Source organism: Ptychodera flava, chromosome 6 (genome assembly GCF_041260155.1).
Source record: "Ptychodera flava strain L36383 chromosome 6, AS_Pfla_20210202, whole genome shotgun sequence".
NCBI lineage: Eukaryota > Metazoa > Hemichordata > Enteropneusta > Ptychoderidae > Ptychodera > Ptychodera flava.
The window spans coordinates 33,240,019-33,262,669 of record NC_091933.1 but is presented as its reverse complement, the minus strand read 5'-3'; the positions used below and the strand labels follow the sequence as shown (position 1 = coordinate 33,262,669).

The 22,651-nt window shown below is 36.1% G+C and overlaps 2 protein-coding genes across 4 annotated transcripts in view; one reads left to right on the top strand and one right to left on the bottom strand.

Moving 5' to 3' along the window:
• Positions 1-103: 103 nt before the first annotated feature.
• Positions 104-11,832, top strand: LOC139135550 (solute carrier family 35 member E3-like). Its single transcript, XM_070702994.1, has 5 exons — positions 104-534; positions 5,416-5,526; positions 6,494-6,655; positions 7,396-7,478; positions 8,528-11,832. The coding sequence occupies exons 1-5, from the start codon at positions 145-147 to the stop codon at positions 8,709-8,711; spliced, it is 930 nt and encodes a 309-aa protein (XP_070559095.1). The 5' UTR covers positions 104-144; the 3' UTR covers positions 8,712-11,832.
• LOC139135549 (translation initiation factor eIF2 assembly protein-like) overlaps positions 11,704-22,651 on the bottom strand; it is a 36,893-nt gene continuing 25,945 nt past the window's right edge. For all 3 annotated transcript variants that reach the window (XM_070702991.1, XM_070702990.1, XM_070702992.1), the window contains 9 exons: positions 20,251-20,346; positions 19,537-19,643; positions 18,002-18,053; positions 17,227-17,302; positions 16,174-16,296; positions 15,570-15,598; positions 15,227-15,373; positions 14,428-14,562; positions 11,704-13,760 (listed from right to left, as the gene is read on the bottom strand). In XM_070702991.1, coding sequence (XP_070559092.1) covers positions 13,716-13,760; positions 14,428-14,562; positions 15,227-15,373; positions 15,570-15,598; positions 16,174-16,296; positions 17,227-17,302; positions 18,002-18,053; positions 19,537-19,643; positions 20,251-20,346 — 810 coding nt within the window. In that variant the 3' untranslated portion in view covers positions 11,704-13,715. The remainder of the gene's footprint in view (positions 13,761-14,427; positions 14,563-15,226; positions 15,374-15,569; positions 15,599-16,173; positions 16,297-17,226; positions 17,303-18,001; positions 18,054-19,536; positions 19,644-20,250; positions 20,347-22,651) is intronic.

Here is a 22,651-nt window from a genome sequence, read left to right as displayed (position 1 = left end):
TATCACAAGAAAAATATGAAAGTAAAATTGTCAATTACTTCAATATGACAATATACCGTTCAAAATGGTTTTGCAATATTCGAGGTAATACATTGACCTATAATTGACCCCTGCCTCACCTTTCCTGAGCAAGCTGAATGAGATATGGCGGGGCACATCGCTCAGTTCAAAATACTCTCTTGCCTTTTGATAAATCTGCTGTCTTCAATATGTATAGTGTTCATAAACAAGTGGATCTATACGAAGTATGGCTTCCCGAACATGACACTGACTTGTATACATTTTATTGTAACGACGATTGGACTGCTTTTGTGCGAGAGAGCCAATATATTCTGGCCGAAGAGCCTGCCCCTCACTGGTATGGTACCGCTTAGTCTTACTTTCTGTGGATTTGTCGTGTTCACCAACTTGTCTCTTCAGAACAACACGGTTGGGACATATCAGCTTGCGAAAGCCATGACCACACCGACTATACTAGTCATACAGAGATTCTTCTACAGTAAGACATATTCTACCCAAATAAAAATGACTTTGGTAAGTTGTGCTTTTTCTACCAACTTGTATTTTGGGAGAAACCATTTGCATTTGAGATAGAGTAAGGGACCGTCTCAGATTGTCGCAGAAGTTCAAAAAGCGAAATTCATTCGTTTGGGGGGCGGGGGGGGGGGGAGGGGGTTTGACCTCCATTCAATTAGTGAACTTCACTTTCGCACTTTTACTTTGTGATCACAAGTTTTCGTGTTTATTTTAAATTAAAGAAAAACTGCACACTCGTGCCAACAAATTTGTAACTGTTTCCATCTCGTTTGTGCCACAAACAATTTACCGATAGTAACATTGTATCCTAAACCTTTCATTCATCAAATTATACAAAGACAAAAGTATCATTTTTTTAAATGTGCTATTTATAAGCGTCTGCTCTAACCACTAGATTTCTTTATTCTCACTTGTAATGCACCTGATCATAGTCGTTTTAATATGATTGAACATGCCTGGGCCCCCTTGTCAAAGTTTCTCGCTTATTTACCGCCCCTACCAAGTACAAATTGCGTGTTCACAAAGACAAAGAACAGCACAAGAGATTCAAAAAGGGGAATTAAAATAAAATGAAACTTTTATGCGGTAAAATGCCCTGTTAGTACTCAAATCTGATCGATTACTTTAATTGTAATGTGGCAAGGGGCATACGTCTTTAGTAGCTATAGCTAAATGCAACATTGTAGTCTCAGGCAGACATGAACATTTCGCACTTTTGAAGTTTCGTTTAGGGGGAGGGGTTTTGATCTAAACGAAGAAATTTCGTTTCTTGAACTTCTGCGACAATCCGAGACGGTCCCTAAGGTTCGAAGGGAGCAACTTATTGTTCAGTGTAGTCTGTAGAGAGACAGTGCAGGTGAAATTCTGTAACATCGTATATCATAGAAAAGCTATCCTGGCACCATGGAGCAGACTTCCTATTTATTTATTTATTTATTTATTTATTTATTTATTTATTGCATCATAGAAAAACTATCCTGACACCGTGGAGCATTTATCTATTTTCTCTTAAGGTAGCTATATACCTTTTAGACACTTTCAGATTTTTATTTTTTTCTCAATTGAACATGTCCCAAACCCCAATAAAGTATACATTTTCTGAAAGCCCTGATATAGAGCTATCCGACCAAGCCCAGTACATGGTCATTATTTGCATAGGAGTCACGTGACAAGCGTTTTGCTGAACCTTCCAAAAACCGTTTTTTCCCGCCTTATGCAAACACGCTGCAAGATTTCCGGTTGGAATTTCTTCATTGACAAGTCTTGACAATATCCTTTAAGGTGAAGGACGACGAATTCGGACGCGCACACGCTTTAGAACGTTTCTGCGCAGATTTAACTCCAGCCTGCCGCAAATGGGTTATTTTGTAGCGCATGTATTTAACATCACCTGTCATTGTTGAAATTGTGCTTTTACCTAATTTTTTGACCCAGTGTCTTCGAAATACATGTGACCTATAACCTTGTCATATTTTGACCCCCTAGGAAGCTGGTTTTTATTCAATATGAGCGAAAAATTAACATTTCTCTCCCATTTACATGGTGCAAATTACCCATTCACCTGGAGATATTGTAAAAAGTAGCGTGGTGACACCCTTTTATTAAAAGTGTAAACTAAATGGTATTATGTCAGGATTTTATTCGCCAAGTTTGGTCAAAATGACACCATTCAAAGCGACAGGAAGAAAGTTCGAAAATTGTGTAGTGATATAATTTCGATATCGTCATTTTGTAATCGATACTTATGTTAAAATTTCTTCACAAACATCATGAAAACTATACATTCGATAGATATGGATCTTAAGTCTTGGTATTTATTAAAATTAACTCATTTGCTAAGCGTTTTATGATTGCTTTCTTTAGTTTAAGTGAATTATATCATTTTTATTTATTTCTAACGACGCCATTTTAACGTCCGTTTCCATGGAAACAAGCGTGGTGACCCCCATTTTTTATTTCATTTTTGCACTTGCACAACTTCAAGAATATTTGTGCAAAGTTTCAAGAAAATGCACACCACAACTTAATTTTGACGTAATTCGTAGTACTTCACCTTAAGTGTGATCCAATCAACATAAAAAATGCTGTCATATTCTGCCAAGCCTCACAGACTCCCAGTTTTTAGCTACTATAGACTATAGTCTATAGAAGCTATTGGGATGGGTATCCGTCCGGCGTCCGTCGTCAGTCTGTATGTATGTATGTATGTATGTATGTCCGTTTGTGAGGCGTCCGTCCACTCAAATATCTTGAGAACCGCAGTACTTACTGATTTGATATTTGTTGTGTAGATGAAAAATATGATTTTGAGAAACTTTTTTTTTAATTTTTTGATATTGTTGAAAATAGGCAAATTAATGCCAAAAAAGGTGTTTTTGGTAAAAAATCTTCTTCTTCATAACCGCTGTTCAGACAGCTTTGTTATTTGGTATACAGGTCCCTAGGGGTAACCCAACTTAGATTTGTTCAAATTGTGATGAACTATACAAATGTGTATTTTTAAGGAATTTTTTTGTCATTTTTGGTCAAAATTTGACTTACATTGTATGTAATTCTTGTACTGTATAAACCCTATCAATTCACCCAGAAAAAAATAATTAATATGATTTTAAATAATTGAATTAATTAGGAAATCATCAAAGCCAAAATAATTTTAGTGTAGAATTATCAGAAAGTTCAACTTTTTTTGACAGTTCATAGTGAAATGCTTACCATCTTGGAGGATAAAACATGTAAAGGCAACTTTCCTGAATCCCAACTTTGACATATTCTGAACCATCATTTATTGTGCCCTGGATGTTTATCTAAAAGAAATTGCTCAAAATAGTCAATAGAGATAGAGATAGAGAAAGTTCTAATTTCCATTTATGGTTGACTTGGTAAGGATAAAATAAAATTACTTTTTGAGGAAAAAAATAGAGTGGTCAATTAAAAGAGTGGTCAAAGTGATAGGGTTTTTATGGTAAAGCTGGGCTGTAAGATTCCTCATGTGCTATTTATAGCAATTATGCAATCTGTGTAAACAGTGCAATGAAAGTGTGACATGATTCCTTATAATGCTTTTGATGACCTTGAACTTCTAAGTTTCAACATTTGTCTCTTCAGTGTGCTTTCTCTGAGTATGTACAGTCTCAACTTATTCAACAGAACTCACTTACAATGTTAATCAAAGATATCCACCTTCTTCATCAATACATGTGTCACAAAAGGTTATTCTCTACATAACACAGCATAGCTCTGTCAACTGTTGAGTTGCTTGTTCTTTCAAAACCGCTGGTCAGACAGCTTTAATATTTGGTTTACAAGTCCCTAGGATGACCTAAGTGAGATAATTTCATACAGTCAGGAAATACTTAATTTTATATCCATGTCTATAGTAGCTTCAGGGACTTTGGCCCTATGTTTTTTTAATGCGCTCTTAAAGGTGTTAGATGAAGGTGCTTTTCAAGGAATTTTAATTATCACAGCCATATAATTTGAATGGAGCCTCCAGGAAAAAATCGCAGACACGGTTTTGAAGGATATTGTCAAGACTTGTTAATGAAGAAATTCTAACCGGAAATCTTGCAGCGTGTTTGCATAAGGCGGGAAAAACCGGTTTTTTGAAGCTTCAGCAAAACGCTTGTCATGTGACTCTTATGCAAATAATGACCGTGTACTGTGCTTGGTCGGATAGCTCTATATCAGGGCTTTCAGAAAATGTATACTTTATTGGGGTTTGGGACGTGTTCAATTGAGAAAAAAATAAAAATCTGAAATTGTCTAAAAGGTATTTAGCTACCTTAATTGATAATGTTAAAATGACCCTTCCCGGAGAGTGTCTCTCCCCAGTTATCAGAAGTATGTAGGCAGGTTCTAATGGAAAAAAGAGAAGAAATAAAATAGAGAATTGAATGCAAATCAAACAGGATGTGAATTGTATAAAATTCTTGTTATCTGACATCAAAGCATTTGGTAAAGACTGAAAACTTGTGTCTCTGTTGAAAAGGGGGGGGATGCAACAAAGGGGTCTATTTACCAATAAACTTGTATCTACCGTTAATCTTATCTACAGGAATGCTAGCATGATGATCAGCAAAAACTTTGAAAGGTACCAACATCGGTATCAGAGTTCATAATCGTGGTTTATTCCATTAGGAAGATCCACAGGCTCTTTCTCTCAGTTTAATACAAGGACAACATAACATTACTTATCTGATTAACCAGTGCTACGTCATGAATAGAAATTTCTCATTGTTTTCAAAAGCCTGCCTTTGTTATGTATGCTGACAGTTTAAATGTAATTTGGCCTGTGCTATAGTTTGATGTGTATACATGTACCCGTAATGCTGTGTTTGGTATTCACCATTTGTGCAGTGTATTTACCCATTTTCCCCAAACATACAGTTGCTGGTACATTTTGCAGTGTATTGTACGAAATACAGAAAATGCAAAACTCCCACTGGTACTAAGGAGTGTCTTAGTGCCATTAGCTGTATAAATGCTGGTACCTACCAATATATGATTTGAGGTCAAAACGGAACTTTTGACACCTAATTTAATTGTAAAATGCCCATGTTGTTTTGGGCATTCCAATAATTCCATCTGACAAGGAGAAATTCTCATATCGTCATCCGTAATTACATTAACAGGAGCCGAAGGCATCAATTTTTCAGAGAGTAACGTTCTTTTAGGTTAAACCTTGTCATATTGATAATACCGTGGCTGCTCCATAGAGGGAAAGCAGATACAAGCACCTACGCCCATTATCACAATGTTTACACACAAGCATCATGAGCAATGCTTGTATTCAAAACCAAGCCCTAGAAAATTTTTAATGTTCCAATTCCACCATGCTAATGGTATATGCATTTTTTATTCTATTTTTTTATTGTACAGATTCCAATAACCGTTGGTGTAATTTTAAATTCCTATTATGATGTCAAATTTAATATATTAGGAACTATTTATGCAGTCTGTGGTGTATTAGTTACGTCCCTCTATCAAGTGGTAAGTATTCAAATATTTGTTCCTAGTGTTTCAACATTACTTTATGGCAGTATTATAACAGCAGTCTGAACGTTCAGCATCAGCCCAGTTCGACCAAATTTATCCGATTGGGAAGTGGACTTGGGTGAACTTAAAATCTGAGTGAGTTGGCCCAGATTTCCTAGTGTGGATGTATTACGCTGGTCCTGGTCCCAAATGATCGTCAAGTTTGATCAAAGCCCTTTTGTAGGGGCTGAACCTATGGTTTGATTGTCAAGATTACATATACTTTGAAGTTTTCAATCAAGTTCTAATCATCCCGTGTATAGTCAGAACAACATTATCCCACCAAGTTTAGCTCTGCAAACAAGATCTTGTTGCTGATTGATTCACTTGTACAACAAAGAGACGCACATGTTAACAATATTGTTAACAATGCCATATTGGATTTGCCCTGGTATTACCATTAAAGATATGCTGAAGTTGTCTCCATCGGTTACAATAGTCAGTGACAGTCATATTAACCCTTCTTTTGTATAAAACAGGTACAAAAAGCATGAACAGTACAAACATCGTGATGTTATCCAAGCCTGCCATTTGAACTTTGAAAGGTCATAGGTCACACAGAGCTAAAGTTACGCCTTCATATTTTTTCATTGCAATCATATCTGAACAGAAATTAAATTTAAATCTTTGGACGATGCTTGACCAATTTTAGCCCTGACCAAATTTGCCTGTGTCAATGAGGTAAAACTGGCCAACTACACATGTGCTAAGATCTCTGTGGTAGACTAAACTTTTCTTTTTAAATCAAACAAATACTTATAGACCTATGCTGAGGGTAGCTTAAATATTTTCCAAAAATATGCTCTCAAGACCTTTATTTTATCATAAAATTACTGAATATCATCTTGTAAAATGTTTTCACACACCTTGACCAACTTTTTCTGTACACAAAATTCATGATGATCTTTCATTCATGTTTCAGTGGGTTGGTACAAAGCAATCTGAGTATCAAGTGAATTCAATGCAGCTGCTCTACTATCAAGCACCATTGTCTGCTACTCTTCTATTTACAGTCTTACCATTTTTTGAAACACCATGGCAAACTGGTGGTCTCTTCAGCGGACAATGGCCCATTCAGGCCTGGGTAAGCCATAGAAGTTTAATCTATACGGTTCAAATGGTCATTGGTGTGGCAAATATACCAGTACAAGCACATGCATGCAGAGTGTGTGTAGTTAGAGTTGATTCATGCATATCTTATGTATATTTATGTAGTTGATGTGTATTATATTCAGTATTTATTCATATATTCATGTAAATTGGCATATATATATATATATATATATATATATATATATATATATATATATATATATATATATATATATATATATATATCACAATCTACTTCAAGTACAAAGTAATAATATCTGTTACTTAAGTTTCATGCATCCAGCAATCTTCAGACAGAAGCAGGATGCATGAAACTTATAACAGATATAATTACTTTTTACTTGAAGTAATTTGTGTTATTATTTATAACGCTCTGCTTTTTGTATTGATAAGTGTAATTTCCGACAAGGACATTTGTATACATATATATTACATCATGTGCAAAGTAATGATATGTGTTACCTAAGTGACAAATGTTATTACAAACATCACACACACATATATACATATTTAGTACATACATACATACATACATACCTGCATACATACATACATACATACATACATACATACATACATATATACATACATACATACATACATACATATGTACATTGTACATACATACAGCCATCCATCCATCCATCCATCCATACATACATACATACCAAAATCATTAACTCATGCATCATTGATGTTGTTATATTCCAGGCATTGGTTCTATTGTCAGGCTTGGTAGCGTTTTCTGTGAATCTATCTATCTATTGGATCATAGGCAATACATCAGCTGTAACGTATCCTTTTCATGCAGTCTGTACATTGCTAGCCAACTTAAGTGTAGGAGTCACACACTTCTCTATAATCACTGATATTTCCATCCTGGGACATGACAGTAAATTGTCAAGTGATCAAATTCATGCATAAAATTGCATGATTACTATTCTCATTGCAATAATACTTCCACTTAGTTAGATGGCCATGCTAGTCACTTGGCCTTTCTTGGGCAAACACTGTTACTGGCTGACCAATCATGGGCCTGGCCAATCTGGGCCATTATGATCATTGCAAAATCCATATGATAATCTGCCAAGTTATATTGCTTCAATTTCACTTTCACCTCACAATCAACGTGACAGTCCACTGAAGATTGTTTCTTTAAGTAGTCCCCCGTAGACGAAGTCGGGGGGACTTGATCATGGTCTTTATGCACATGTGTTTGTGTGTGCGTGCATGCACGTAGATATCTCAGATATACCCTGGTCAATTTCTTTCAAACGTGGCACAAGCATAATACACTATGCTTTCATATGCACGTTAGTTTGTTTTTTCTATACTATCCAATATGGTCGCCAGGCAGCCATTTTATTTCCATTTTTTCATGTCTAAAACCATTACTCAGACACGCTTCGACTGCTTTCTTTCAAACTTGGAACAAAGATATTACATTGTGTCTAACATGCGCACATAGAATAATTTCATAATACAATTCGATAAGGCTGCGAGGTGGCAATTTTGTTCTGATTTTTACATGCTGTGAGCCATTACACAAATATATCACGACTGTGTTCTTTCAACTTTTCCTCAAGGAGAACTATGACATACGCATGCATGCCTAATATTTTTTCAGCGATATGATCCAATATGGTCGCCAGTGTGGTAGTGGATTAATTTGTCAAATGTTGTTGGAACAAGTAGAGCTGTATGATACCTTGTTCAACTGTAATCCAACCATGCATGGATTTCAAATATTCTCCAAAACGCTCCAGCATTGAGATCAGACATTTGTGCAGGAAATCATATGTATCATACCATCCAGTACTTTTCTTTAACATTCAAATCTCAGGTACAACATGGTTGGTCACTTCAAGTTCTGCTTCACACTCCTGGGAGGTTATTTCATCTTTGAAGATCCACTTCGCCTTAATCAGATGCTTGGTATTGGAATGACTCTGACGGGAATCATCCTCTACACTCACTTGAAAATGCAGGAACAAAACAAGAGGACAATTCCTTTACTGAAAGCTTGATAAAAAAAAAAATATGTAGAAGCACAGGGTCATAAGGCGTTATCAGTCATAGAAAGAGTGTAAAATTATCAAGAAATTCATGATTATATTAATGCTGTCGATAAAAATTAGACATTTCTGTTATTATTGTGTACTTCCAAAAGTACCCTACTGCACTTGAATCCTAAATGATGATCAGTATTTACATCAAATTACTCAGCTGTAGCACAGACCTTCAGAAATAGTTACAGCAGCAACATTGTGCAGTAAAGTGATGTGGGTTCTCAGTGTTGCCTCGGCAGACTCTCTAAACAGTAAGTAATAGGCCTACTGTTTGGAGTTTGCCAAGGCAGTATTGTGGTACTTTTTGAAGTATAAAATAATGACAGAAATATTTAATTTTTATCAACAGCATTCATAATCATAAATTTGTCAATATTTTTACTCTTTCCATAACTGATAACCTTTCGTGCAAACTTTCCTCAAGGAATATTTAAACCATTCTCTTACCAAATCAAACATAAAAATGAGGGGTCACCGTGCAAATTTAGTACACTGAAGAGAGACATATTACCTGGGATTTCCCCATAAATTGAAATTCAAAATGGCCGTCATCCCTGTGTTAACTCTATGGGGAAAAATGTAATTTTTGATTTTGATTTGGTAAAAAGTTTTCTTGCGCAAGATCTATAAAATGAGCTCCCAAAAGTGGTAAATTGAAAAGAATTTGAAAAGTTTCAGTCCGAATATCTGTCCCCGAGGTGTGTTCTACCTTAAGCCAATTGAAATATAGGGCAGAATGTTCAATGCATTTAATGCTGATGAATATTCTCCATTGATAGTGGCTCATTATAAGTTGATTTGCATATTCAAGCAGTGCTCATTAATAAATTTCCATAAATGAATAAAATTATTGAGAAAATTTAGCTTGGAAATGCAAAAATCCAACCAAGCCTCATCCTGTATCAGCATACCTACAATTGGTAATTATATCGCTATGAAAGTGCTACAAATTGTAACCATGTGAAAACACACCAAATCTTTTGTAATATGACGAATACGATCATACCTGCAACTCTTTCCTTTTCTAACACAGTTTCTGCTGGTGCTGGTGTTTCTGCTGTAGCACCGGTGCCGTCCTGGCCTGTAGCTGTGCATGGCAGGGCCGTGTGTTACCATCTACATGTATGGGAGGCCCATAGCCAGTAATACACACAGCCCTGCCACGCAGAGCGACACTGGCCAAGTGCACGCCAAACAATATAGCGATATTTTGTGATACATAAAAACATGTAGTGAGATATTGCAATATAAAAATCATATGGTGCGATTTTTGCGCATGGTAATCAAAATACAGCCAAACCCCCTTCCCCTGCTAAAAGCAGAAATTGCGTTTATTGTGTGTGTTTCAATATTATCCATCAACATCAAAAACATCACTTTCTTGTGAAGAATTTCATGCACTATTCTTGGCGATTTCTGTATGGACTCCGATGAAGGGTATTGTGGCTATCATACCTGGATATAGTAAAATATTGTCCACTGAAAATGCAGTAACTCACTTGAAATCCACATTTAACAGGCCACAATCGTCACTGATATCAATGCGTTTGGGGTGAACCATGGTTGTGACAGGGTTATTAAATAATACAAAAGGATATACTAGTAATGTATATTGTTGAAATGACTGTATCAAATTATGGATGAATAGTAACAAATCCAAGTTGTTGCTATCTCAGTGAATCAGGGACTGCATATTTTATGTTTTTGCACCAATGAATCTTTGATGGCAATGCAAAATCATCTGTCTTTATGATGAGAATTTAATGTGATATATGAGATCGGATTTTTCCTGGGATTAAATTCACCGATTTGTCAGTAAAACAATAGCTTCTATTGCTCTATAGCTTTCTCAGTAGGGTTTTATTTATATATTTCATCAATCAGTGAAACGGGGCGAAATTAAATTTGTGAACGACTAATACTCTTACAGACTCTTCCTATATAACAATCTTGCCTGTATATTCAAATGACAAACGTAAAGCCAGGCAGTGATCAAACTGATTTACAAGGACTTTGCTAATCATTGTCACAGAAATGCTCTGCAAGGGAAAGAAAAGTCGAGGGGTTCAAATTTCAAGGATGATATTTGATTCGTAAGACTGGTTATCAGATAAAATTGTGGATTTGAAAATTGAAGTCGGATTGATCTGCCAAGCCATAAAATTGTGCAGGCAATATTGTGTACCTATCATATCTTTTCAGAGTGTAACCAGAATATCCAAAAAAGCCTGCTGTCATGGATACCATTCTTCTGTCAAAATTTTAATAAGCAGATAATGATATGGGACACCTCACGATCATTCTTTGAACCAATTTTATGGAAGGTAGTAAAAGCAACACTGTACCTCAGTCATACAAAAATTCCTACTATGGGCTATGTTAGCCAACTGAGCTTGTGTGCAAATGTTGCTAGTGGTGCTTAAATTACGATGAGGTATACAATGTAGGTGATTATACACCGGTATTATCTCATCATGAAATAAGTAAAAGATAATAATAGATTTTTCCATCATACTTGACCTTTTGTGCTATCTGCAATAGTTACTTTCTGTCTACACAAATCTCTACTTTCGTGCATCGCCATATATTTACGTGAGGCCACAAAGTCAGTCGCGTCATGATTGTGCGAGCAGCAGTCAATAAAAATACTATTCAGCGTTTTGATTAGATGACACAGATATGATACCAGTGAATATCCTTGTGCATCGACGCTGTTTGAGTGAAAAATAATGAAATCAAAGAATGTCTTGGCAGTGTTTGCAGCGATTCTTTTGCACAATGGCACAATCGACCCTGTGACCTTTGTGGAAGTGTAGATACATGCATTGCATTGGTGGTGTGGACTGTTTCTTTTCACAAACGTGTACAGAGATGGTAATGGTGCTACGTCAACACACACCTCATTTCCTTGTGTTCTTTCTTGGAAAAAAATGACAAAGTCAATGGTGTATTATTTTTGAACGTTTGTTTTATTTCTGCAGTTGTAAGTTTTTCACTTTACGTACACTTGTTTTGTATTTATTCCATGTATATGTGCACTGCTTTTTAAAATAAATTCAACTCACATCTACTCATCAAAGCCTGTTGGAGTGTCACGAGTCGTTAGGAGTCATTAACGATTGCTCAGCATGTGATGCAAACTAGCTGTACTACACTGTGTCCTCATTGTTGTGACAGTCTTCATACAGCATGGATGCGGAAATATTACAGTTACAGTTTAAAGGTACACAGTCACCTGTAATCTAAATATGCCCATATATGGTCAAAGGGGTGTTCCTCGGTATTCAAAATGCCTATGTGAGGGCGCTGTTTTTTTAAAAAGCGGCCACCTGCTTAAAATGTGTGATTGGTTAGCTTTTCTCTTTCCATGGTAACTGTGTCAAAATTGGAACAGGTGACAGTGTAACAACATGAGACGTGCCTCTGAGAACTCAAATTGTTTAACTAGATCCCTTGCTGGTCCCCTGGGTGTTGAGACTCCTTTTGAAACAAAAGCAGTGATGACATTGTCACTTTCTGGTCTAAAAATCAGGAAAATTTTTCCCCATCTAGTGAAACACAGCATTTAGTGGCCATTTTGAATTCCAAATACTGGTAAAGTTTAGGTAGCAACTGATTGTAATTCTAGACAAGCTGATTTTATTCTGAATTATGTAAGAATGGTTTTAAGTTTCTGTGAAAAAGTTTGAGCAACAGTTTAAAACTTTGTTTGGAGGTTCATATGACCATAATTATAGATAAATTTAAGCATTTTCACTGTATTTTAACACAATTGCATTTCTAAACCAGATGTTCAACTTTTGGTTACAACAGATATACATTCGATCGAGGTGAAACTGCATCAAGACAAAATTTTAGCAACATACATATGCCACTTTGCTGTAAAATGCCCTTTTTGCTGATGTTCTAGCCATTGACACAATATGCCTCTCCGGGTAGTTTCTCTTTTACCATGACATGAAGAAACACAGTAGCAATAATCAAAACCTTGTAGAAAATTACAGCTACAGTAATAACTACCCTTGCTATAGTCTCTCTCTATAAAAACTTGTGAATACATCATGATTGAAAAGAGTGAGTCCCTCTCCTTGTTTGAGCAATTTTTATCACAAGCAATATCAACAATGTGTATGTACTGTATTGCTTACCATAACTGACAGTTGTTCTTTAAAGTTACGTTCTCGGAAAGTTCCACTAACAACAGAATACATACCAATTGATATGAAAGTTCCACATAAGAGAATGCATACCCATTGATATGAACATTTTTCTTTTCACATGTATCTTCAAATAGGAGACTTAAACGCCCAATTTGGAAATCTTGTCCCTCAACCACATTTACAACAACAAGCAGTTTTCAGGTGCTGTGTTTAACAGATGAGGTGAGGCAAGTACTTGCAAAATTTCTCCCTATCGCTGACCTAAAATAAATATTTCAGACATTGTTTAAAAATTACATCTTCACTGAGCTAAACACCATCTTCTGACTGTAACTGATTAAAATGCATGTAGGCTTGACTTTGAAATTAAGGGTCCATTAGCCATAAATTTTGATGTATTTTGCACTATTTTTGTTCTACTTGTAAAACACAGTTTCTTGTTCTACTCCAATAAGCATGTTGAAATGCCCAGTATTCAGCTTGTCAACAAAGCCTGTACATGTACGAGTATGCGCACAATGTTATCATTGATTACTAAATTCTACACAGAGCTACCTTGCATTTCATTTTTGTATTCTACTGTGTTATATTAGTGTGTACACTTAGACAGTTCACCCAAGATGTTGATTTGATAACACTCCGGGCAGAATAAAGTTAAATTAGATTGGTGTCATGCACTACTAGGATGAAACTACAGCTATTTTAAGTACACAGGGAATACAGCCACTGAAAAAACTCTGTGAAGCACATTATTTCAGTTTTGTACTCTCTATTGTTTTGTTTTCCTCTTCTTCTTGACAGGTTACTTGTTTTTATTGCCCGAGTTCTTGTCTTGTGATTGTCTTTCCTGTGAAGATGACAAGTGAAGGAGTGTGTCAGGGGTAGTGAATTTTTGTCTTGTAACCATGGCAACAAATTGGTAGGCCTGTAATAGTGTTCGTTGCAGGAAACTGAAATTTATAACAAAAATTGTCCATATTTTTATGGGCAATATCAGATTATCTACTTATCCTATTGGGCGTTACATTATACCGTACCAGTATATTGATGGCAGAAATGCAGCAATATGATTGGTTGAGATAGAATACCACAGTTTGGACACATGCTGTCCTGAACATGAATGAATATTCTACAATGTAAATACCTACATCAAGAAATTTGAGGTCATGGTCGTTGAGAAGGGAGTTACAGATTGATGTACTAAAATCAATAAACAAGATTATTTCCGATAAACTGTACCCGTTATTTCACTTTGGCACTTACAAATATTTGGTTGTGAGTGCTTATATCTTGTACACTGGTCAAATCTGAGGGTATGTACCTATAACTGTGGATGGTTTACTGCCTAAATATCTATGCCCTACACAATTTTAATTGTACTGGAAATCAATTCAAATTGACAATGATCAGATACTTGTTCTCTGTTATGATAGCAGTGGTTCAACTCTTGTTACTTAAAATTATCACATAAAACATTTACATCGATCTTTTTAAAAGTGAATTCAAGGACCTACCATTTGCAGGAAATCTACAAGTTTATTGACGTCTGCTCCGGATCTCAGATCGAGGAAATCTTGTGGCATTCTGTGCATATGCATTGGGTTTGGTAGAATTCCTAGAGACGACTTGACATACCTCAATAATCCGCACTACAGAAAATGAGAAGAAACGAGAGGGAGTGAGTCAGTCTACATGACTTTTTATCATGGAAAGCGTTTGTGGGTCAAATACTTCTGTTTTGAAACCTCTAAGAGCTGCTTATTACTGGCCTTATTAACTGCTGCTGGACGATGTTAAGGCCTAGAATGTGATGGTCCAAGGGCCATTCTAGAGCCTTGTCTGGCCACTTTTATACGTTCTACTGGCAAACTATACAATGTTCTAGTTTGGCAATCTTGTATACATGCTACATTGCACATTGACCTACAGCTGTAGGTTGCCTATACATTAATATATATAATATATTATATACATATATATATTATATATATATATATATATATATATATATATATATATATATATATATACGATGTCTTCAGTTTGCCGTCCTTCCCTTTACCTCACACAAAGTCCCTGCCTTGAAATCCTATACACACACTGCATAGCACAATTTTCTTGGTGGCTATCCTATACCAGACACTACACATTGGCACATCCTGAGAATCAATTCAACTGGTGTGCCAAAGCTGAGGAATGGCCAAGTAACTTGTGCAAGCAAAAACAAACATTAAACCTGGACCAGTGGATTTGCTGCACACCATGACGCTACCTAATATGTAACAACAGACGGCTAGAAAATCCTGAAAATACCTGTGCAATTCCCAGACAAGCATCACCATCCTCAGCCAGGGGTACAGCCACGGGTACATCATTTGAAGCATGGAGTTCTTCCCAGGAATACAGCAACGGATCAGTGGATTCCCCGAACGGATTGAAATCAATCACCAAAATGCATTCCTGAAACACAGACAAGGAATCATAAATTCTTCACTGAAACTTGCTGAATACTAATCAGAATCTAAGTTTATTACCAGCATGGAATGCTGCATGTTTCACAAACAATGTGGAATGTTGCTGGCTTGGCAAAGCTCACACGAAAATAATTTGATCAGGCTAAAGTTGTTTCAGGAACATAACATATTCATTGACTTACTTCCTTTCTCCTGTAAACGTCCATGATGACTGAAAAGTAAATTAACACACATAAAAGTCAGAAACAGATTTTTTTTTCAGAAGCTTTTTCCCTTCTCTGTGAATGTGACTGAATTACACAGAAGGGTATGCGGGAAAGCCTGTACGAAGTAGTGAGACTTGCTTACAGTAGTAGGCAATGTATTGGTGAGTGCAAAATTTAATGAAAAGTTTGCTGCAGCATGAATTCGAGATAAGGGTAAAAAATAAATTACACAGAATGCATTTAGGAATCTACTGACAGGTGAAGTGTCAGGTGTTTTGTACATATATATATTGAGGCTGCTCAGGGGTGTAAAAATGTAGAAAGACAATAAAGGCAACTCAAAGAGCAAAAATGCCTTGTGGACAAGTGACTGTCAGTTTCTAACACATCCCATCTGCTTGCATTTTTTGCCACAATTTAAGGGCATAGAAATCGCACTATGCCTCCATGAAATATGAAAAAGAAATAATCTACCCTAATCATTGAAAAAGCTAACCCTTCACTGCAATGTTGAAAACGAGCAACGTATCAGTAAGTCAATGCACTGGTTATTTAATGAATTAATATACAAGCAACTCACAGTTGTCATCTGGAAATGTCTGTTGAATGTGTTCCTTGAAGAAGTCTTCAATTTCTTGCTGGATTTCAACTTTCATTTTATCGATGTGAGGGTAGTGGTTTGTGTAATGCCTCTGAGATATTCCTGGTTCAAAATACAGAGGCTGTGTTAAACTTTCTCCATGGGACAAATCAAGATTAGTGGGCACAAAATAGAGTAATATTAAATTGTCTTCTAATTGTCTTCCGCCTATGTTAAGATATGCCCAGAAAATTCAATCCTGAAATGTTTCTCCAGTATATCCATGAGTTTTGGTGCCAGCGAGTAAATCACAGACTTCCTGTATCCTTTCAGTAAAATTATGAACACGTCTTTCCCACTGCAAGAACTCTCGGGTGCGTCGCTTTGTGTTTTAAACATAATATTATATTCATCAGGGCATTTACCCACTGTGTCCACCATACGATTTGACAATTGTTTATTCATACTCATAGTAACCAAGTAACAAAAAAGTTTGCAGGCAAAGTGTTCATACCTAACAGTACAGAGGTAAAAAATGTCTTTTCTTTAACCTCCATGGTAAAAGCTATTAGATAATTTTGGCAGTTCAATGACTTTGATTAAAATAAATTTTGAATTCCACAAGTAATTTGTATTTATACATATGACAAGTTATCGGCACAGCAGAAGGCAGGCTATCTTTATATTGCGCTAATCTTGACCATGCTCTTGATAAGCCATGTGGATGGTCTTATTAGCAGGTTTACTGTCGATAAAATAAATGCTGCGATATGCTTGGTTCAAACAAGGTTTTGTTGGAGAACAGACATTGAACACTGTGACTTCAGTCGCAGTGTAGGGTCAAAGGTCACCAAGTGCCAGAGTGCCCACACACGGCTGAATCTTCTGGTCTGTTTGAAACTGTGGTTCCAGAAAAATTTTGAAGTTCTAGGAAATTGCTAAGACAACGTTGTCTGTCCTTTCCATGACATTATAATCGTCTCACTTCAATGTTATCCTATGGTATGCTTGAGGGATGCAGATATTGAGCAGCTGTTGGAAAGATTCTCTCACCTATGATATTTCTGTTTCTGACAAACACTCTGAACTCCATGCCTTCTATAACATTCCTCCATTTCCTCAGAACTAACTGCAAGAGAAACACCATCCAAACTTTCATAAGTGCTCATAGGCTTTCTTCTCATCGGCACCTTTTAAAATCCTCATTCTATTTCAAACACTTTCTGCATGACTGAATGTTGATGGCTGTGTTAGAATCAAATACATGCTCCATTGCCTGATGCCTAAAGTGTACCATGAGAAAAGAGAAGATGGTGCAATTTTCACACAGTTGTTGAATGTAACAGGCTTTCAAATTTGCGTGAATTTGTAAAACCAGCATGGTCCTTGTACAAATACAGGTTGAGATATTCTGCCAATAAGTTGATACAATGATTTCTGTGAAAAGTTCGTTTCAAATCAATAATGCTCTCTTTTCACTTCACCTGCTGTACAGCCAAACCGCTGCAAATAACCATAAACACACTAAAGACTAATTTTTATGACTTGAAGCGTAGCCTGATCACTAGTTATCTTTCATTCTTCCACCACCACGGTTTGGCCTAAGCCCATTGTTATCAAAGTTGACTGTGGACCTGTTTACAGGGAATTAGGGGCAAACAAGTTAAAGGAGACTGATGCTAGAATTTGATCACTGTCAATCAAAAATCAACATTATCACAGTAGCTGTCCCTTAATGATAACCTTGCAAGTGTTCCTCCATAGCGAGTTTTGCCACCAGATAGCACCGTTTCATGCAGAGGCATATTTCATTATGCACAAAATTTACCTCGTATTGCACTTCAATGCTGTCTTGACCATCATCTGCACATCCTGAAAAGCTACACAGAAAGAGAAGAAATTTATGTTAGACCTTGCATGAAAATGTTACCAGAAAAGGTACTTATAGGAGCAATTCCATGTACATGTATCTATATACTAGATCTGTTCCATTTCGATGAGTCCATTTTTTTCTCACTGGTGCCTACCTGATAAAGATCAGTGTCAGTGAAAGAGGATGGAATGGCATCGTGAGAACTTTTCTGGAAACTTTGCTTCACTAACTCTTCTATTAGAGCAGATAAAATCTTTCCATGAACCCATTTCCTTAAATCCTTTCAAGTTACAACATCATCTAAATATATTTATATATATATATCAGATGGCATGGAGTTATTACAAGGATATCATACAAATGATACCTGTCGGTTGAAATGACAGCTATATCCTTCAGCTAAAGAGAATCCGAAGATGAATTCTTGTTTACCAGAAAAAAGTACGGCTTCTGATTAAAACGCCACAGACTAATGACAAGGCAATAATCATAAATGCTATCTGATCATCTTTGGCAATATATCAAAGTTGATGTGATTGCAGACTTTATCAAAATCTCCGTACAACAGTCTAAATAGGTAATGTAGAGCAATGTACGTTACATCATAGATGAAGTCTCGGCCACGACTGAGTTATTTGAAGTGCACATTCATCACCTATGTATTAATTGACTGCTGTTTGTATCCATGCTTAGCAGATGTTTAACAAATGAAGCGGGAAACCTCTGACTTTTGCTGAGCAAAGTTCTACTCTAAAAGCCGTCCAAAACTGAAAGAGTAATGCGCTTGTTTCATGTGAAATATTCCTTCAGTTAAATTATCGTTGTTCTCTTTCCTACAAGCCCTACTAACAATACAATACTTTGGAAAGCAATGTTTTTCACGAAATTCGCATTGCAGGGGCAGAAAATGTGAAATCCCAGCCAGTATAATTGTGCAACTTTGTAATCCAATACAATTATAAGTTCAGCATAATTTGAAGAAATGTCATTTATGTTATCCCCGGGTCTCATGAGAAATCAATGTTAGAGTGGGAAGTAGCATTATAGAGATGGATTTGCTGTGACCTTTTGATATTTGTTGACACTTTGTGCAAAGTACCTGAGATTAATGTCAAACGATAAATGTTAACATAATGTAAAAGGCATTGTATAGGTCTGAGATGGGATCAGAATGCAGTACGAATGTACTAACCTTTAGATAATATGCTATATCTAATAACCTGGTTGACAGAGATTTGGAGGATAAAAAACTCACAAACTCATCCATTTGCATCCCCTTAGAACATGATTTGTACTTCTTTACTGAAAAACTGATACCGTAGGAGGCACAATCTACATGTATGGGCTGAACTACCAGTACACACAACCTGGGATTTCACATAAAGGACATCTTTACAACAATCTTCTCAATTGTTAAAAATACAGTCTGAAAGATGCAGTGAGCCAGAGTACGCTATAATTGGATCCATTAAAAGTTTGTATGCACTTACGGTTTAGTCAGATCATGGGTGACATAATCAGAGCTCTTCAGTAACAGATAGACATCATTGGGACAACTGCATTTCAGTGATCCGTTGAATGCTATCCATGTTGCATCCTACCAAAAGAGAGATATTTAAACTTGACAAAGTATGCTGGATTGAATAATAAATTGACATGTATAGGTGTGCCACGGTTTTAAAAAAATATAAAATGGCTGCTTTTGAATGTTGTATTTAAAACTAGTAAGATGAATGATGAGTAACCTATCAAATTTGGATACAAAGCGTACATACTTCTCTTTACTGTGGTGTTATTGTAATTACGTCAGCCTTGGCCCAGACACTGACTTTAAATAGTGAGGTGTGACAGAGTCCAAATTTACTTCAAGAGTTGGATTTTTTACCCCTGGCCAGGTCCAAGTCAAATTTTTTTGTGTGTGTGAATAAGTGGCTAACCACCCTACGCTAAATATCACTATTTATTGATTGACAATGACAATGTTCTTAATTACCACTGTGACAGCACATTATTGTTCATGTAGGATCTATTGTTATTACAGACATAATGAAATGACCATGGCATTAGGTAGTCTGTATACGGTTTGTATTACATTAAACTCCATGAATATTGGGCTTTATCGATACTGGATCTGCATGTCTGTGTCTATAGCAAACTTTGATACGGTAAGCGTCTGTGTTTTAGATTCAGTGCATAAAACCCACCCTTGGTGAACTCCAGTTCAATTTGGGAAAGACGTTTCCTCCCAGTTCTTCTATGGTGTCCTTTACTTTGCTATTGAACTCAGGAAAGTGTGGAACCTAGATGAATTGACGGAAGACAAGAAAGGTAATGTTCTCAGCTTGGAAAACCAAGAGGTAAAAAGAAATCACAGAGATAACATAAATATTGTTACTGACGTGGCACTGCCAGACAACCATGTTAAACTGTCTTATAGAAAAAAAGAATGAAATGTGGTTACTGATGGCTATACATATGATCACACTTTTAATTAATACACATATCACTTTACATTACTCGGGTTACAACTGTTATATTATCATATGAAATAAGAAATGAGTGACATATACACATTGTATTTATTCATTGGATGCAATAGCACACTCAAACACATATATGCGGATAGGACTGTTTGTGATCCATCGGGGACCTGTTGTTTTAAATCTCCTGGTATTAGATTTTAATTATAACCTTGAGACCCATGATTAAGATCTTCTAGTGACCATGTTTTCCCCTTGGCAGTCCTGTTGACACCCCTTGGGTCCATCCCAATCTATGCATGGAGTAGTCTTCATTCAATCTTAACCCAATCCTACCCTATTTTATTACATAGTTGGACCTTTACAGATTATGTGACTGTAAGCTGAGGGGTCAAGTACAGAACCTTGTAAGGTACGTAACTGCATTACAAAAAATTTGTTAATGGTACAAGAAACCTTCAATAATTCTTACAGGTGTATCTTGATGTTTCGCAAACTAATATTCCACAACCACTTGTTAGAGCAATTGTTAAAGGGCAAGTTACTCTAACTTTTAATGATTTTTTGACTATTTTTAATTTTGTAATCCAATTTACAGTCCCTCTATCCATAGAGGGACTGTGGCCAATTGCAAGTTCTGATTCTACTTCCAAAAAAAAATGTTGAAACACTATGTAGCTGTCAACATAGGGTATAATGTATAAAACGCACTGTTATTAATTACATTTGAATTCTAGTCCGGACCATAATTCACTTGTCAACAATAACAATGCAGTTTATACATGTACAGGTTGAGTTGACAAGCTGAATACTGTGAATATCGAATGCTCTTGTGAGTAGAACAAGAAATTATTAAAACAAAAACAGAGAAAAATAATCATTAAAAGGATGCATTACTGGCCCTTTAAATGTTGGCATTCACACATGCACAATGAATGTTAAGTAATATAATAATAATATGGTTTATTGCTCTAGAAGGCCACCGGCCCAAATCGCATACATCACAAAATATACAGAAAATAAGTTACCGTAAACAGACACAGAGATAAATAAATCATTGATAAACAAAAGAAGAAAAGGAAATACAATACTTCAAAAATACTCTTTTCTCAAATTAAAAGCTTTGTACACAAATATAGCAAGGTTTGAAATTATAACTTTGTTATCAGATGACATAAGAGAATAAAATTTTTCAATTGAAGGTTGTCTATATGACCAGACTGGTAAATAGGATTCTCTTAAATTCTGATAAAGGGGACAGACAGATATAAAGTGAAATTCATTTTCAATTTCTGTCGAATCGCAAATCTTACAGGTGCGTTCCTCAGGAGAAATACCACGAACCCTACCCTCTTCAATTTCTAAACCAAGACCCGAACTCCGCAAACAAGCAATTGATCTTCTAAATTTCATATGCATATCAATAAATAAGTAATCTTCTGGTAGAAAGTTTAACTTAAAATTTCTATAAAGACGAAGTTTATCTTTGGTACAGACTTCTGACCACCAGTTTTGCTTGAAAATATCACTTGCTCTGATTACAAAAAGTTTTAGGAAGTTATTGAAGTCCCCCGGCCCCTGAAATAACCAAACTTCCCCAAACCCATGGTTAAACAAAATTTTTTGACATGCGTTGCCCAGGATTCTTTCCCATTGTCATCTAGCCGCACCGCAAGGTTATAACTGTGCTTTGCTATTTTGTTTTGTGGCATTTTTAAAAGTTTTAACCAGTATGAGATCACTTTTTTCTGAGTGACTAAGAAAATAGGACACCTGCCACAATCACCTAGCACACAGGCGTCTGGGGTTGATGATTTAACTCCAAGAAATCTCTTACAATACTTCAATTGAACACATTCGAGAACATGGTATTTTGTGTAACCCCAAATTTCTGACCCATATGTGATAATGGGCAGAACCATAGCGTCGAAAAGTTTAAAGTACTCTTTAAGTGGCAAGCTGCCAGTATGCTTGATCATTCTAAAAATGTTGCCCATCGCCTTCCTAGCTTGATCTGCTAATATTGATGTAGCTTTACTCCAGGTATTCCTACTGGAAAGCATTAAACCGAGATATTTGTAATAACTGACCGTCTCATACATTCCCCATTAAATCAAAGTGAGAC